Below are 18391 nucleotides of genomic sequence, written 5' to 3'. Positions count from 1 at the left end.
CTGTCACGCAGGCGCAGAACGTACGTGCTACTTGGCCGTCGGATGTAGTCCGTGTAGTGTGTTCAAATGCAACTGACACAGGGCGACGTGAGGCGACGTAGACGACGCAACAGTTGGCTTTCGTCGCCGCTAGTTCTTTGATGACGGTTTGGTGTGTCCGCACCTTAAGGCTGAGCCCAGACACCCTTTGGAAGAAACTCATTTTGGCCACTTGTATCTGTGACCTCATTCTTTCGGTCATTACCCAGAGCTCATGACCATAGGTGAGGGTTGGGACATAGATGGACCAGTAAATCAAAAGATTCGCCTTCTGGCTCAGCTCTCTCTTCACCATAATGGTCTGGCACAGCCCCCGCATCACACCTTGCATCAGTTTGATATAAATTGATTTGATTGAAACCATAAATGTATAAAGTACAAAGTTTGTGTTTACATTATTTTATAAACAGAGTAGAAAGTGGTTAGCTAATCTTTAATTCACCGGCCGATCCTTCACAGAAGCACAGGACCCCCATGTATTTACCTTCTATTCCCCAGCAAAAGAAACGGCAGGAGTGGAAAACCTTGAGCCTTACTACTGTGAGAATACAGCAGTCCAATGATAAATGAACTCCGTTCTCCTTCAGCCTGAACCATCTCTCTTTATTTGCAGCAATAAAATCTGAAATTGGATCAAATTCTTGTACAACAGCCATATTTTGGTAATTAAATTTGAGGCTGCAGACAGAAAAAAGGCTAGAGAGACTGAAAGATGACAAGTTCAGGAAAAGAGATACAAGAACAAATGAATGTATGAAAACATTTAGAGGTTTAGATTATTAGTGTTTAATGTATTAACACAAATGCTTTTGTGATGGATGGATTTTCGCCAGCTGTCAAGTTCAGCTGGTGGTCTTGATGTTTGTGTGTTAGCAGGCGATTGATGACCAGCTGAAAGTACAATATAATCCCTTGGTCTGTCTTTTTATTCATTGCAACTGCTACTTGCTCTACAGCTCCTCTCCATCTTTTTTATTTCCCATACTTGTTATGTATACATTTCGTTTCCATTCTTCTGCCTATTCACATGTAATTTGTCTTCGGGTGTGCCTCTATTCAGTCCTTTTTCTCTTTTTCAATTGACACAAGACATTCTCTGAAGCTCCTTGGGGGTTGTTTTTCTCACCTTATACAAATTGTATTCCTCCCCTCCTCCTTTTTTTCCATTCCATAGCATTTGTATTCACAAATAAACGACACCTAAACTATTCACTGGCTCTGCTTCTGGCCCTGGCTGCTTTCCCATTTGCTTGTTTCCACACATTGCGGCCTCAATCAGGGCGTGTAGGCAGCGCGGATAAAGGACTGCATGTTGAATCTGTATTCTACCACCTCCATTGCGCTCGCTCTGCATTCTACACACTGTGTATGCCTGATAGAGTCTTCATATTTTCATTATTATCACTTCGGTTGTGCTATTTGCGTCACACAATTTCCATGGAAATGGAGAGACAGTAATTGACAAATTTTGTATTCATGCTGGTTAAAGGCACCTAACACCATTTTCTCTCTCTGTCTCTGGGGATTTGTGTGTATATTGGTCGTGCTAGGTGTGTATTCATATTGTGTGTGTCTTTTCTAAAGGGCGAGCGTTTGAGGATCCCTGCCAGCAAGTGCTGTCCAGAGTGCATCTCCTCGTCCCAGGGCTCCTGCCAGTACGAAGGAGTTGTATATGGAGTAAGTGAAAGTGACAGAGGACGGAGAAAAGACTCTTCTTCTGTCTCTATGCTCTGTCTTTCCTCCTCTCCTGATCAATCAACCATTCTACAAAACCTTAATATGCACACATTAGATGCAGCCTCTGTAGATCCATTTAAAAATACATTACATGATCCTGAGTATAAGAACATCTCTGTCTACATACTTTTGGTTTGGTCAAGGCCTCTCAGTTCTGGTGCAGGGAAATCTTATTGCTACTGAATACAAACTAATATTGTAGATCAGTGGTTTCCAACTGGTCCCACCACGGGGTCCACATTTCTCCTTAGTCAGTAGTTCAAGGTCCATGCAGTAAAATATATTCAGCATCATTCTTGCGTTTGGCCATGTCGTTGAGCTAGTTTGCTGTCTCTGTCAAGTAGCTGTCAGTTAGTCACTCACTCTGCAGCAGGAAATGGCACTTCAAAATAAAAGTTCTGTGCCGGAAATTCACTGTACTCTAAAATAAGGTGTGTCTTTTATAGGGCTTTTCCTCATTGACCAATAGTCGTCAGTTAGCCATTAGTCGACTAGTCGCGTGTGAGAAAGAATAGTATCAGTAACATTGTTAACACTGTGCTACATTACAGAGAAATACAAAACCGTACTAATGAACCTTCATTAATATAGGCCTATATTTTATCTACAAGTGCACGTCACACACTGAGCGAGCCGCCTGTTAATGACGCTGTGGGCTAATGGGCATGTAGCTACTTCCATGTTTCAGATGATACGTCATGTTTGTAGTCGACCAATGAAGATGAGTTTACATATCACCTTGGGTTCGTCCTTCACCTTCTCAAAATGATCCCACACTTTGGATTTCCTGCCCGACATGTTATTAACTAGCCTGTGGAATAACCGCAGGTACCAGCCCTGGAAATTAACCTGACTCCTGTCTGACTGCTGAGTGTGGACACTTCCTGTGTCTGTCCTTTCAAATTAAATTCCCACATGGTCCAATTATATAGGTTTTGATTCATTTTGACAAGGCGCAGCTCCAAACAAAGGTTTTTTTTGCGACTAAGTGACCAATGAAATCTTGCCGACTGATGATCTTTCTGGTCGACATGCTCATGAGTCACCTGCGGACCACTCACCAGTTGGAAACCACTGACTTAGACCATAGTGAGCTCCCAACGTTTAGTCAACAGTTTGTTTGTTATATCCTGTTTCAACACGACATTGCCCCCGTGCACTAAGCCAGCTTCATAAAGACTTGGAGAACTCTATGTGTCTGCACAGAACCCTGACCTCAGCCCCATCCAGCACCTTTGGGATGAACTTGAGCACAGACTGAGCCAGACCTGATCATCGAACATCTGTGCTGGACCTCACTAATGCTCTTGTGGCTGGATGGGAGCAAATCCCTGCAGCCAGGCTATAAAATCTGGTGGAAAGCCTAAAACCTGAAGAGTGGAGGCTGTTACAGTAGCAAATAAATTGGTTTTGGAAAGTTCAACAATCACATATTTTAGGTCTGTGTGTATGTGGTGTTTTCACTTGTCTCGATGGGAGACCCTAAATTAAAAACGTTGCATCCAAGGTGATTAAACGTATAAATCACATGGCGTTTGTTTGTTAAATTTGGTCACTGCTGAAAAACTGTTTTAAAGACCCACCCCTTCCTGCCTCTCTCTTACTAAAGTAACAATCACTGTCTTGTTCAACTTCCATCGAGTGGCCTCTGGCCTAACGAGCCGGACTGTTTGGCAGCCATTTTGGACAGCACACGTCCTCAAGCGAAGAACAAAGCCGGGTTTAGAGATTTCATTGGCGTCACTTTCCTGGTGGAGTGGCACTTTAAACAGATCTGAACTACCAGGAGAGGAAGTTTGGAGAGGAGTCGTGGCCTTTTGAGGGTTCTACTGCATCTTCACTGAAGAACAGTGGTGAGAGCTGTAACAGCCTTTACAAGCTGTCACCACTGCTGCTCCTTTCCGAGGCAGAACTGTTTGGATTGAGCTCTTGTCTTTTTGCAGACACCCAAGGTCATACAGGATGATGATTTTAAGGATGGCTGGCGTTTTTATGGTCAACCAATGTTTTGATAGACTTCTGAATCTTTTTGAATCTATGAGTAGCTAATATGCAGAGTATCTGAAAGAGCCAGGACAGATTCAGATTCAGCACCCTGGTCTGTGGTCATGACCCAAACTTTTAATTTAACATACATTAGAGAGATTGTACATTTTCCATATTTAAAGGAAGAATTTTCATATTGGCTGCTTGCCAAAACTATAAAAAGGTTCTCGCCTGTTTGCCACAGAAATCTATTCTTTCCAGGGTGAAAAAGCATTTAGATCAATTCTCTATTAACACTCACACTAATGATATATTTCATGCAGGCTAAAGAAGGTTTTATTGCACAGCCTGATGCCTCAGAAAATGAGTAAAGCCAGATCCTCACCTCTATCATTTTGACTGCAGGCGACATCGACGTGCTGATACCTCATTAAGAGAGAAAGAACAAAACTGAACTAAAATATCCACAAATGGATGTATTATACTCTAAGTACCACTCTAATTAGTACCTCAGAGATGGTTGTGTAAGTATCGATTTCATTGATCCACCTCTGTCAATCACTGAAGAGAAACATCCTCGTGGTTTTATACCACATAACATGTTGGCCTGAGGCTTTTTTGTAGCACTAGTATGTACACATATGAATAAAGTGAGGAGGAGAAATCTAGGAAGATCGCCAACAAGCTTCCTGCTCGCCTAAAGCTGAGCCAACTTTCGAAACTACTCTTTACTGCACATACTGCTCTGCTGAAACAACTCTGTATAAACTGATATTGAACATCTGCATTTCACTTTTCAGATATAAAGGTAATGTCCTCCCACAGTTTGCTGCCTTATACACATTCACATACACCCTCTTGTTTTTTTTCTCCTTCCCTTTTCCCATGGTCTGCTTGACACATCTTTCCTCTTACCTTCTCCCCCCTCTGTGACTCTGTTCTCTCGTCTGTCACTCAGGCTTAGGCTTACAAAGTCGTCTCGTCCACAGAGAGCAAAACAGCTTTCCTCATCCTTCTGTCTCTCTCCGCTTCTTCCTCTCTCTTTTTCCCCCTCTGGTTGTATTTCTGCGTGTAACTGTCTGTCTGTCTGTTTCTCTGGTTTCCCACAGCATGACAGCCAGTGGAGTCCTTCACCCTGTTCGGTGTGTGTTTGCTCCAGAGGGAGTGTATCTTGCAACGTTCGCCCCTGCCCCCCTCTCAGCTGTCCCAGGGACCAGAGCCCGTTCACTCCGGCTGGAGAGTGCTGCCCCAAATGTGGCCGCAATGGAGGTAAGGGTGCTAACAGGCCCTTTTGCACATACTCGTTTCAAATTCAGCCACTGTCTTATGGATTTGAGAGGACCATATCATTTTGGGCGGCATAGTAGTGCGGTGGTTATATGGGTTAATATCAATTTGGTATGATTTTATCTAGGGCTGGGGGGTATACCGGTTCGTACTGAAAACCGATATTTATTTTCATTATGATATGAATTTTTCATATACCGCAATACCGGTGAATAGCCCAAACAACGTCCAGAATGTGCGCGGCGGGAAAGTGTTTCAGCGTGGTCCTATTTCACCGCTGCACACTACAGGCGTGCTCGAGCCGGCGAGAGTGAGAGCATAGAGAAAAGTTTAAAGTCGGAGAGAGTCCTGAAAGCGAAGCAACTGTACACAATGACCCAGAAGAACTCATACCATTAAGAGCAGTGTTTCCTCTATATGCAACTAGCAGCGGCGCACCGCCGTTTACAGTTCTCCTCGGCTCTCTGTATCGCGCACAGTGGAGTTTTGCCCCGATGCACACACAGGTGAGCACACTAGAGCACGGTTCAGGCCGCATTTTCCTGACCGAAGATGACCTGAGTCCAAGACAACTGACCTATGGCTAAGCCACGACCCCCTCCACTCACTCAGACAAACTATCAACATTCAGTGACCGGCGCTATGGCAGGTGTCACAGTACACGGCATTTCACAGGAGGCAACTGATGATTTTTGGAGACATAACGATCAGATGTCATTGAGAAGTAACCAAAAGGGCCTAAACTACGCATTGGAGGGATATATTCATCATTTTATTGTTGAGAAGGTCGATGAAAAGCTTAAATTACAAGCCAAAATTTACAGGTCACAGTGTACGCTTGTGAACCGCATCTGGTTGCCGTCACCATCAAAGACAACAAGTTAAAGTGCCACTGAAGTTAAGGTTTTTGGCTCAGAATATGAGAAAAGGATAACGGCCTTTTTACCATCTTTACCAAGAGTGTCTCTCCGTTAGTTTGGTGCTACAGTATTTACACTGAATCATTCAGCATAACGTTTGCCAACCTTTGTTATCTCTGCCATTACAGATAAGTTAATGAAGCTAAGCTCCAGAAGTTAACGTTAGCTTAACTAGAGCCCTTTGGACAACAGCTAACAATGATGTACGATCACCAAAGTACAAAACTAGAACAAAATAGGCTAATGAACTCCCAGCAAACAAGGTGACATGATGAACAACGCAGCTAGGAGCTAACGTTAGGCTAACTTTAGCTAACGTTAGCTAGAGATGTTAAAGATAACTTTATATTTCTTTCCAGCAAAGTGACAATATGTTGCCTCAAACACAATGTTGACTTACCTTAGAACAGATGTAGACATCATTGTTAATCTTATTCACGTTGAGTTGATGTTGTGGTCTAACGTTACCACACAACTTTATCCAAAGGAGACACTTTTCTCGGTTGAGATGTGGTTTAAAGTGTAAAAAATACACCTGGTCGCCCAGCCTCTCAGGATACCTTGTGTCAGAGTTGCATGTACCCCATGCACACTGTTGACCATTTTTAAACTTCAAATCTCCGAAAAAGCTCATAAAGCCGAACAAAACTGATGTTCTGTAATGCATTTCAATGAACGTCCAGGCAGAGAATGTCCGAGTGTATGGGAATGGCTATACGCACTGTGATTGGCTCATCGCGTTTGAGGGTGGGACTTAGCCATAGGTCAATTATAACTGAGCACGGCACTAATGGTGGAGCCTGTGTTGCGTTCAGGCGTTGTCACGTAAATAACAAATTCCAGCACTTGAATAGACCATAACACAACACAGCAGCATGTCAAGTGGGCCGAACCCGAGCAAAATACCGTCAAATACCGTGAAACCGATATGATTTAAAAAAAAAAAAGTGATATGAAAATTTCGTCATACCGCCCAGCCCTAATTTTATCTATTACCTACAAGTCCCTCTGTTTGTACCATTAACTGTACTGTGTACTGTTGCGGTTGGTGTCCTGCTTCCAGGCAAACATTTTGTTTCAGTTTATGTCACGTGGATATGAAAATTAACTCCATACAGTGGATGTTTCATCACCTTAATTTAGTTTTTCTTATTATTTTTGTAAATTAAGATTATGATGTTGAACTTTAATGCAGTTGAGAGTGTTTGGAAAGCATTTAATTGCTTGTGGACATGCAAGCTTTGAGAGTTGCACATGTAGGATGCAGAAATCTTGAGAGCGACAAAACACAAACAGTCCTTTTCACAGCAGCCATGTTTACTTATTTGTTTTGTGTAAACAGAGTTTGCTTGTCTGACAGCACAGTGTGATTTTATCCACATTTCTAATTTGTGCTGTGGAAACACTGGAAACTCGTCCAAGAACTCAAATTATCACAAAAGAAAAACGATCACTGCCCAGGGTGTAGGAATTCAGATTGCATTTTAGTGAGACTGGTCATTGCTGGGTAATTTTCTGTACTATCTATCTACGATGTGTCAGCGATGCTCTGCTCCACCATCGTATGAATAACGCCACTCATTTAGCCTGGAAGAGACCTGAGGCTGCTGCTGCTGACCAACACCAGCTCCACTTATATTCCAGTGCCTTCCTCAAGGGCATCTTTACTGTAGCTGCAGCTCTCTTGATACCCCGATACTGCTGGTTAAAGAGAGGCAAACAAAAACAAAAGAAATCTCACAAATACACAATATAGTGCATAAACACCTCTATGAAACAGTGAAACAGCGTTACTTATTTCAGGGCTGCCACACACGCACACACACACACACACCCACAGACACATACACACACACACACAATGGCCTGCCCTGTGGACTGCTCTCACACACTCTCGCAGGAAATCTGAGTCTGCGTGTGTTTGTTGTGGAGCTGTCAGTCGTACAGAGCAGCACTCTGCCTCAGGTTAGCTCACTTTCTCCTCTTTCAATAAACATGAACTCTGCTCTCAGTTCATGTTCCTCTAACCTCAAATGAGCATAACTGATGCTCCTTCTATGGGCGAGGCCTTGACTTGTTTTATTCAACCACTCCAGAGTATTTTGCTCTCTGTCTTTGTTTTTATTCTTTTTTAATGATTGTTGTGTGTAAACCGTAAGTTGTCCGTCAACCGCAATACTGCTGCAGCTAAATGTTGTCTTTGGATATATAATTTTCTAAAACAATGCCAAGAGAATATGTGTAATTTATCATTTCTTTTCCTTCAGTAGTTGCTTTATACAACCATGTTTATTTAATTGGGTCCCAGAGATTTTACTCTAAAGTCCGACGATGTGAGTTTGGTGCATCCAACCACACAAAACTGCAATAAAAATGTAAACGCTCCCGATGCAAATCTTAACCAAGGAGATAAATGTTTTTCATATAGTAAATTGATTAATGCTGTCAGGGTTACAGTGGCGAGTAATACGGAGCATTATTTCTTTGTGTGTCGGTGTGATTGTTGCTGGAAATGGGCTATAGCTGGTGACTTCTCATCATCATTTAATGATTTTCCAAATTACAACCATAAAACAAACAATCCTCTTAGATTAATAAATGAATCCTGTTCAATTCATTATATATATTTTTTTACGCCTATTTTGAAACTCTGATGACCCTTTATATTTTAATTTGCTGTTTTTGATGTACTAACCTCGACACTGGTCTGGTCTTCAGTGGATTATTTAGAGATCATTCAGAACGGTTGTTGTCACGACAAACCCTGACTTTTAAGAGTGCGCAGAGCAGCTGGAGCCGAGCTGAAAGGTTAATCTCGTCTCTAATGATGTCTTGGAGCAGCTATGATGCATCCCAATGGTTAGCAGCTAATTAGCGACCTCTTTCTTCCCCCCCCTCATTGTAAATCAGTGAGTTTGAGGGCAAACAATGCTCCAACAGTCAGCTCATTACCTGACAACCATTATCACTGTTTACTCATTCTGTGTTTGTGTGTGTGTGTGTCAGAGTCTTGCTCCTGGCAGGGGACTGTATACAGAGACGGTGAAGAGTGGAAGCCCAGCCAATGTTCCAGATGTGTCTGCAGCAACGGGGACGTCCAGTGTTCAGTTGTAGAGTGTCAGCAAGTGGCCTGCAAACCGGTGAGTTTCTGGAAATATAACACACAGTTTTTTTTAATGATGTCCATGCTATCAGTTCCACCAGCTCTGTGCCTGCCCATCTCAGTTGATTTTGTTCAAACTCAATAAATCTATTGGCATGGGATGTTGAAGGAACAGTCTGACACTTGTGCTTTTTGTGAAATCTGCTTTATTTGCCTTGAAATCCAGAAGTCAGGGCAGAAGACAACACATTTAAATCAATACATAATTGATTATCTATGTCATATTTATACGCCTATTCTTAGAATGGGAATCGAAGCCATGTATGTAACACCAGACAAAGATGACCTTGTTTTCTCTTCTTACATTCCTTATTGCTGGCTTTTTTATTTATATATTATATTATATTATTTATCTGTCCGTGGGACAGATGTAGAGCTCTGGCAGCCCTGCACCAAAATGATCAACTTTTCCATATTTGCCACAGACTGATAATTACCGAAGAAGGGAAAGATATCTGTCGACTATAATGGTTGGTCCTCGTCACATGACATGGGGTGCGTCCTGCTGCGTTCCAAAAGTTGAACTCAGAGCGTAGTCGTAATGCCCTGAAAAATGAGTGCTTAGAAACACATCCACAACGTGGCGGCATTGCTCTGGCGTAGCGCACCTGCTGCGCATCTTCACTGAAAACAATGAATTTGAGGGCCAAAAAACACAGCATGTGTACGGCTCTATCAGCTGCTAGTCCAAGGAATGTGCACTCCTTCGCCTCAGACACATTGGGCCCGTCCCAATACCCCCCCTGACCCTACCCCTACATTTGTGCGTTCCTGTGAGGGGTAGTGGTGTCCCAATTCCTTTTCGCGTGTAGGGGTAGGGGGCACAACAAGGGGTAGTGGGTATGAAACTAGCTCTTAGGAGCGAGGGATTTCAGATGCTGACTTGCCAGCGAGGGGTAGACATCGCCATGGCTACCACCGAGCAAGAGACGAGGGAAAAAAGTTCATACATAGCTAATGTTACCATCGTCAGGTTGCTTGTTAGCTAGCTAGCTAGCTCGCACTATCCAGCGTCTGTCATCTGTCCTGTTCTGCAAAATTGTCGGACTTTTCACATTACGATAACACTCCAGCTAGTATAACTATGCTGCCTCGTAATGTTAGCTGGTTAGCTAGCTAGCAGAAGTCCCCTGTCGTCTGTTGTTCATCAAACGAAGCATGACGAATGCGGCAAATGCGATCAGTAGGATGAATGAGACTCCATTGTAGATGCCAGTTGGAAATGTAGATGGCTCGCAGCTTCCTGTTTAAAATAGTTACATATGTATGAACATAACCGACGCAGTGGTGTAGTGAGTGGTGTCCCAATTCCTAGGGAAACATTTCTACCCCTACCCCTCGTTGCTTCATTTTGAGGACCAAGGGGTAGTGGGCAAGGGCTAAGGGGTAGTGGACAAGGGGGGGTATTGGGATTGGGCCATTATCTTTCTGGACTGCATGTGCAAACATTTCTATCATTCATTTTAAGTGGTGTTGGACATCCTGTTGTCTCTTCCAGGAAGCCACTCAGGTGCCCTGGGAAAATCAAATGTCTGTTCATCCTCTGCTTCATTAGTTGCTGCCATAACACACTCACACACAGTTGGAACAGCTATTGGGAGCAATTTGGGGTTCAGCATCTTGCTCAAGGATACTTCGATATGCAGACAGGAAGAGCCTGTGATTGAATCACTGATCTCCCGATTGGTGGACGACCGGCTCTACCTAATGGGCCACAGCTGCCCCTCACAGCAGCACCTTCAGCACCCATCTTCCCGCTTCCAGTTTTAGCCATAAAGTATGCAGCATAGTGAGAGAGCTAGCCACCTATCCATCCAAGATTCAGCTGGTTTTGTGATTGGTTGATTTCGTCGACCACAGTCAAAACTTTGGAGGCACCACATGCAGTCACATGATGTCTCCAGTGTGTACTACTCTGCTCCTTAAAACCACAGTTCTCAAATTCTCCAGTCGCAGTCGTGGAAATTTCTCTTCGATTCCCAGGTTAGATGAACAAGATGTAATATGTTACATAACGTTAGGGTTGTTGGAAGGTGTGTTTCACAGCAGCACACTCGCAATTTCTCCAGACGATTTCCAGACTTTGTGCGTAGCTCTGTCTCCGTGCTGGAGGCACAAAGATGAGACTGCTACTGATCATATGTAACACTTAGTAAGACTGTATTCACCGTAATGTCTGGCCGTATTGTCACTGCACATCTTTACAGTGCTCTGTGTGGTAGACTTATATCATACCACAGAAGAAGAATGTGGATTTGCACTCACTGGTTCGAGTATCATAGATCATCTGTCTGTCTCTGTCTTTACTGACTGTTTTTTTCCCCCTCGTCCCTCAGCATGAGAACTTGGTGATCCAGCCAGGCCACTGCTGTCCTCAGTGTGTGTCCAACCCCTGTCTGTCTGCTGGGAAACAGTACCAGGTAGGTAACTGTGTGTGTGTGTGTGTGTGTGTGTGTGTGTGTGTGTGTGTGTGCGCGCGCGCAGCTGATGTCAGCTTATAAATCTGTACTTATATGACCTGGCACATTTTATACTGTTTTGTGTTTCTTTGCACAATCTGTTAGGATATGTTGTGATGACAGCAAGACTTTGACAAATGTGTGTGTGTGTGTGTTTGATATTGAGATGAAAGCAGTCCAAGCTCTCTCCTCTCCTCTCCTCTCCTCTCCTCTCCTCTCCTCTCCTCTCCTCTCCTCTCCTCTCCTTGTTTCTGTCCCTGATTCCTTTCCTCTCCTTGTCTCCTCTCCTTGTTTCCTCACCTTACTTCCTTGTCCTTCCTCGTTTCTCCTTGCTTCTGTCCCTGATTCCTTTCCTCTCCTTGTCTCCTTTCCTCCCCTTGTTTCCTCACCTTGTTTCCTCTTCTTTCCTCATTTCTCCTTGTTTCTGTCCCTGATTCCTCTCCTCTCCTCTCCTCTCCTCTCCTCTCCTCTCCTTGTCTCCTCTCCTTGTTTCCTCACCTTGCTTCCTCATCCTTCGTTGTTTCTCCTTATTTCTGTCCCTGATTCCTTTCCTCTCCTCTCCTTGTCTCCTTAGCTGTCTTGTCCTTGTCTCCTCTCCTCTCCTTGTTTCCTCACCTTGATTCCTCACCTTGTTTCCTCTTCCTTCCTCGTTTCTCCTTGCCTCTGTCCCTGATTCCTTTCCTCTCCTTGTCTCCTTTCCTCCCCTTGTTTCCTCCCCTTGTTTCCTCGCCTTGTTTCCTCTTCTTTCCTCGTTTTTCCTTGTTTCTGTCCCTGATTCCTCTCCTCTCCTCTCCTCTCCTCTCCTCTCCTCTCCTCTCCTCTCCTCCTCTAATCTTAGTCTGCATCACCTCATCTGCCCTGCTCCTGCTTTCTCCTGCTGTGTTTACAGTGTACACACTCCTTCTCTCTCTCCCTCCCTCGCTGGCTGCCAAGTATCTCCTTTGATCATGTCTGTGTGTCCCATCCAGTCTAATGTCTGTGTGTGTCTTCTTAAGACACGCACATGCCTACACACACACTGACGCTCATGTTTGCGTGGTCAGGACTTCAGATGTGTGTCAAGACATCTCAATCTGTGATTTAATAAAGAGAATGATATATGTCGCTCAAACACACAGCCAGGTCCTTATAGAAATACACACATGCATGCACCGACATGCACATTATACTGTTAATGTGTGTGTGTGTGTGTGTGTGTGAGAGAGAGAGAGCAAAGCAACATGAAGTACCACCTGCATTTTGTCATTTGCAAGGAAGTTAGTAAGTCGGTCACAGCTAGACTGACTCAGTTTGTGTCTGAAGGCCTGGTTGAGTGTGGCTCGATGAAACTGACTGTTATCGCTAGCCTATCCCAGCTGACACTGGGCGAATTTTCAGCACGTTTCACCTCAAATAGTCAAATTTGTGATAATAGGAACAAAGAATTTTCTATCACCAGAGTCAGCGCAGTAATGTTGGAAATCTGAATCCCACACTGGTAAAAACTTGGCTGTAATCTCTTTGATAATTATTGTCCTCTTTCTTTGGAAATAATGAACTCATTTTCATCCTCCAGACTTTGAGTTGTTAAAAGATCGAGATCTAGTTTGAAAAATTAAAATAACTTTTTGGATTTAAAGTTCACTTTTGTGTGTTTTCGTGTGCTTTGGGGAGCTTAGTGTTTCAAATTGTGTGTGTGAGAGATAGAGCTTTGGGAACGCCTTATTTTTGGTTTGACCCCAAGTTGAGAACACGGATGCTTATTAGACACCATAAAATTGTGGTACCTATCATTTTGGGTCTGTCTATCATTTTTGTTTCTGTGTGTCTTTGTATTTGCAAATGCCTTGTGTGAAGAATGTCTTCAAAGATAAGGACGTAATTCACATTAAACATGTCCAGAGCTGTGTATTCACATCTCTTTACATGTTTGCTCAGGTTAGAACGAGGCTGTGTGAACTCTTATTGAACCAAATGTAAGTTTCAGTCTTCTACAAAGAGATCTGTGCTTCGGTTCATTATCACCCACTCTGGCTTTAATTCACATATATACTTAATACAGGTCTGAGATGTTCAAAGAGCTCTACAAAGTGCTTGCAGGGTTTTGATCCCTTTGACAAATGGCTGTGATAAATGTTATATCAGTGAAAAAGGTCTTCTTTCTTGTGAAATAATGAATTAATTTGCATCCTCCAGGCTACAGTCAATATTTAATCAAGCTCTTCAAGGCTAAAGACGAGGAGAGAAGTGAGGATTTAATCTGACAACCACAGGAAGTTGACCCCAAATTGAAACAGATTAGGTTCAAAACACATCAGGCGTGGAGCCGCTGTGGGACCGTCTCACTTCACTTCAGTGTCCCAACAAGGGAACGAGGGCACAGCTCAACACTGTCTCTATCCTGTCCATGGCTCTTTCTGAATCATCACCACTCACTTAGCATGGATTTGACTTTTTGCAAATCACAAGACATCAAGGTTAGAACTGGGCAGGTTCACACTGGAGGTGGAAGTGCCACAAAGCACCTCTCAGCACCCAGGCTGAAGGAGCACTTCAATCGCAAAATAACCATTTGTAAATCAGTTTGTCGTGTCACGTTACCTTGAATTTGTGAGGGAAACTTTGTTTTTCTTGCACGCCTCCACGGAGAACAGCAGACATATTGATGTATTGTTTGACAGCGGACCATGATTAACAACAGCCAACAGCCATTTTTAAGTGAAAATGTGTTTACGACTGGATCATCATCATCGGAAATGAGTACAAGTTGTGTCAGAGTATGTAAACGGATGTTTTGAGATAGTTTGGCTGTTGTTCAACACGTCTAGAATTAATCAATAAATCAATATGTTTGCTGTTTTCCATGGAAGCATGTGAGAAGAATGAACTTTTCCTCATGCATTCAAGGTAACATGGCATGACTAACTGATTTACAAATGGTCATTTTGTGGGTGGAGTATTCCTTAAACCAGTTGGGCTGTTCACACAGGACACATTGAGGCACAGAGCTCAGCGACCGGCTCACGATCTGCAGCAGTATTATCAGTGTCTAGTCTATTTATTTTATGAGCTGCGGTCAAATCTGGCAAGAAAACTCACTTGTAATCTATAATGAATGCTATAAAGGATATATTAGATATGATATAAATGATGTGATTCTTGTGAATTATAGAAAATGCTTCCCATGCAACCTATTACACATATTTGTGTCTAACTAGAGAGCGACAAGCACACACACACACACACACACACACACACAGAGGCAGAGCTCTAGGTGTGATTAGAAAAGAACAGAGGAGCACAACATGACTTCTAACATTATGAAATCTTGTTATATATGAAGCCGTCCTGTCATGAGGATGTTCCATTTTGTAATTGTGTTTTTTATATAATAGTGTCTTTTAGCAGAGAAATTATTCTCTTGTTTCCTGCCCAGTGACTACAGATGAAAATGATCTTATACTGTAGCTATCTTAGCTTATAGCTTATATGCACCTCTGGTTGAACAGCCAGGTGACTGCTTGTGCAACCACAGACATATCAATCGAGGTGCTTCTGTGTACAGCGTTAACATGGCCTTGGTTTGAAATGTGAAAAGTAACAGTTATATGTACTGTAGTCTAGATGTTTAAACAACTCTTTATGATCCTAATCAATGCCATGTTAACACTGGACACTGAAGCGCCCCGGTATGTCCATGGTTGTACAACCAGTCCCCTGGCCGTTCACACCAGAAGCGCACTTCTCTGCACCGGTCAGCTGGCGATTCTGCTCAGGACAGTGTTAATGAAGTCCAGCTGAACATTGTTATAAAGTAATTTAAATGCTGCTTAAACAACAGAATATATATCTCTAAATAAAATACACATTTCAATCACATTTGCTCTGTTTTTACATTTAAACTGGTTAATCACAGCAACACTGTCACGGCCTTCCTGAGTGCCTATTTCGCGCCCTGAGACAAACAGAGTAAAACTTTTGAAATGCAGCAGCACACACCGCATGTCATGTGATGAGTAACATCCAATCACAGCCAACAGATATCTTTCCCTTCTTCTGTAAATATTCGGTCTGATAAACACGGAGGTGTTGATCATGTTAGTGCAGGGCTACCCAGAGCTTTACATCTGTCCCACAGACGATAGGCCTACACACTTATAAACAGCTCCTGGAAGAAGATCAGCTCTGCTCTCAGGATTTCAGGTTAATAGACTATACGATGCATTTTAAGGTTGCTTAGCAACCTCAGACCCAACCTACCGCAGCGCTCTTGAAAGCTGGCTCAAAAAAGGCACGAAAGAAGCACCCAGTGCCTGACTGCATGTTCCAAGCGGCATGTGTCTTCTGTAATATACAGTAATTCACCTGGCAGTGTTGTAACCTGGTTTTATGTCACTGTGCTGTAAAACATTGGGCCTGTTTACTGGTTTTGTCACAGTACTAGATAAACCTGAATCCAGCATTTTTGTCCACTGCTTAAAAAAAAAAAGCTTTCAAAAAAGGAGAAAATAAAAAAAGCTGTTTAAAAAACAACATTTTTTTTCATCATGGCAACACATATGAATATTTAGAAGAAATAAAAATACACCAAAATACACAGAAACAGGTGTTAGCTTTAAATAATTGGTAATTCCATTAGTGTTTATCAGAAGTGTTCACTGTCTCTTCAAATGGCTAATTAATTCATTGACTAATTGTTTCAGTGCCTTACCCTGATGGGTGAAGCTTAATGTGTATAATTATACTAATGTGAATACCTCTGTGTAGATGTGTGTGTGTGTGTGTGTGTGTGCAGGTTGAACATATACTGCTGCCGCTCCTGTTTCCTTCAGGTTTTGAACTTAGAAAGATTCATGTTGATATTTGATAGCTGGTATTTGTTCCGGACAGCAAGTGTGTGTGTGTGTGTGTGTGTGTGTGTGTGTGTGTGCGCCATTCACACTGCTTAGGCATTCTACGCCTCTGTAGCAGCACACAGAAAAGACGACACTCATTGGATTTAAGTGAGCTTTGGTTTTGCTACAAACAGCCTGTGATTCACAGTGTGTAAGACTGTGTAAGTGTGTGTGTGTGTGTGTGTGTGTGTGTGTGTGTGTGTGTGTGTGTGTGTGTGTGGTTTGGAAATGGTCTAAGTGTGTGTATCTTTTGTGTGTGTGTTGGCAGCATGGCGAGCAGTGGCAGAAGAACACCTGCACCACATGTGTGTGTGACCGGGGTCAGTCCAAATGCCACACACACACCTGTCGGCCTGTCACCTGTGAGAAGGTGGGTAGTCTTACACACACACACACACACACACACACACACACACTCACTGACATTCAGTTTCATGCAGAATTAACCTGATACATTTGGCTCTGGGTTGACACTAAACTTATGCAAGGCCACACACACACACACACGCAAAGGGCACACACACACACACACACCCTGGCTGACATTTAATTGTTAATTGTATGCAAATTTGAGCTCGCAGTTTCCGTTCTGTGCCGGAGCTCTTGTTAGTAAAGTCAGGGAGGATCATAAAACGCAATCCAGACACGACAACAACAACAACAACAACAAAACATTTAAGGGCAACGCACAGGGCAACGCACAAACAAATACATTATATGACATTACATACAAGTGACAAGTAAAATAAAAGATTAAACAAAATCAAAATATACTAAAAACATTACATACTGTAGGCTATATAAAGGAGGTCAAGTTGTGGTGCAGTTACACGGCATTAATAAATAGAGAAATGGAAAAACCATATGCACAAGAAAAGTTTTTAATTCTGATTTTAAATGGACAAAAGTTGGGAAATATTTAAAATAATCAGAGAAGCTAAATGTAGCTTCATTGTGTTTGGTTGTGACTGGAGGCGACCAGCTGATTAAAGATCTAAGGGCCCAGCTGAGTTTATATTCTTTAAGCACATCAAAATGTATTTTAGCCTGAAGCCATGAAGTAATTTATAACCCAGCACCAGTGCTTTAAAAGCTTTAATCAAACTTAAACCATTAAAAACCTTTAAGAAAAGAAGAAAAGTGCTCCTTATTTGAATTAAACTAATGACCCAGATGAAGGTCACAAGCTGAAACACATTGGTCTGACAGTACAGTTGGTCTTTGCACTTAAAGTGTTGCTGGAGTTTTGACCTATTCAGACTTTTCCTCTCTTTATGCACCTTGGAAAGAGGTGAAGTTGTGCCAGAAATACCTACTCTGCTTCTTGTTAGAGCTGCAGCAGCACTCTGAATGTGCTGCAGTGGTTTTAATGGTCTTTCTGGGCAGAAACTATTGCAGTAGTCTACCTTGCTGGGTTTAGATGCATGACTTTCTGTAAGTAAAAGCTGTAAACTTTTTTAAAACAGCCCACAAAGTTTTTAACAGTTTCAGTAAACTGTTTGAGTTACATTCACAGTTTGAGTCAAACTTTGACTCTGAAGAAGACACAGTAGCGCCGAAACGTCAGTTTTTTTGCACCTTATTAAAAGCTCTGCAATTTTATCGAGTGCTCCAGCCTCCTTTCATTTGGGTTCAGTCATTTTTTGAAGTGGCCCACTTGATTTACTGTCTACTATTTTGTCCTGTGCTGTGAGCACCGATCCAGTGTTTTTGGCTGAAGCGCAAGAGTGCCTTTCTTCAATATTACATCAGTTGGCCAAAGGGGGGCGCTATAGCAACTGACTGAAATGTCAAACTTTGAATGGGCATATCTCATGCCCCGTATATCGTAGAGACATGAAACTTTGCACAGAGATGCCTCTCCTCATGAGGAACACATTTGCCTCAAGAACCCATAACTTCTGCTTATATAGATTTTCCGCCATT

At 42.7% G+C, this 18391-nt stretch overlaps 1 protein-coding gene across 1 annotated transcript in view; it reads left to right on the top strand.

Moving 5' to 3' along the window:
* Positions 1-18391, top strand: part of fras1 (Fraser extracellular matrix complex subunit 1) — a 399990-nt gene that overhangs the window by 127666 nt on the left and 253933 nt on the right. Inside the window, exons 4-8 of the mRNA XM_050050884.1 lie at positions 1624-1716; positions 4872-5031; positions 8976-9109; positions 11469-11552; positions 16734-16835. Of these exons, the coding sequence (XP_049906841.1) occupies positions 1624-1716; positions 4872-5031; positions 8976-9109; positions 11469-11552; positions 16734-16835 (573 nt within the window). The remainder of the gene's footprint in view (positions 1-1623; positions 1717-4871; positions 5032-8975; positions 9110-11468; positions 11553-16733; positions 16836-18391) is intronic.

This window comes from Epinephelus moara, chromosome 8 (genome assembly GCF_006386435.1).
Source record: "Epinephelus moara isolate mb chromosome 8, YSFRI_EMoa_1.0, whole genome shotgun sequence".
In the NCBI taxonomy this organism is placed as follows: domain Eukaryota; kingdom Metazoa; phylum Chordata; class Actinopteri; order Perciformes; family Serranidae; genus Epinephelus; species Epinephelus moara.
This window is presented reverse-complemented; position numbering and strand designations above follow the sequence as displayed.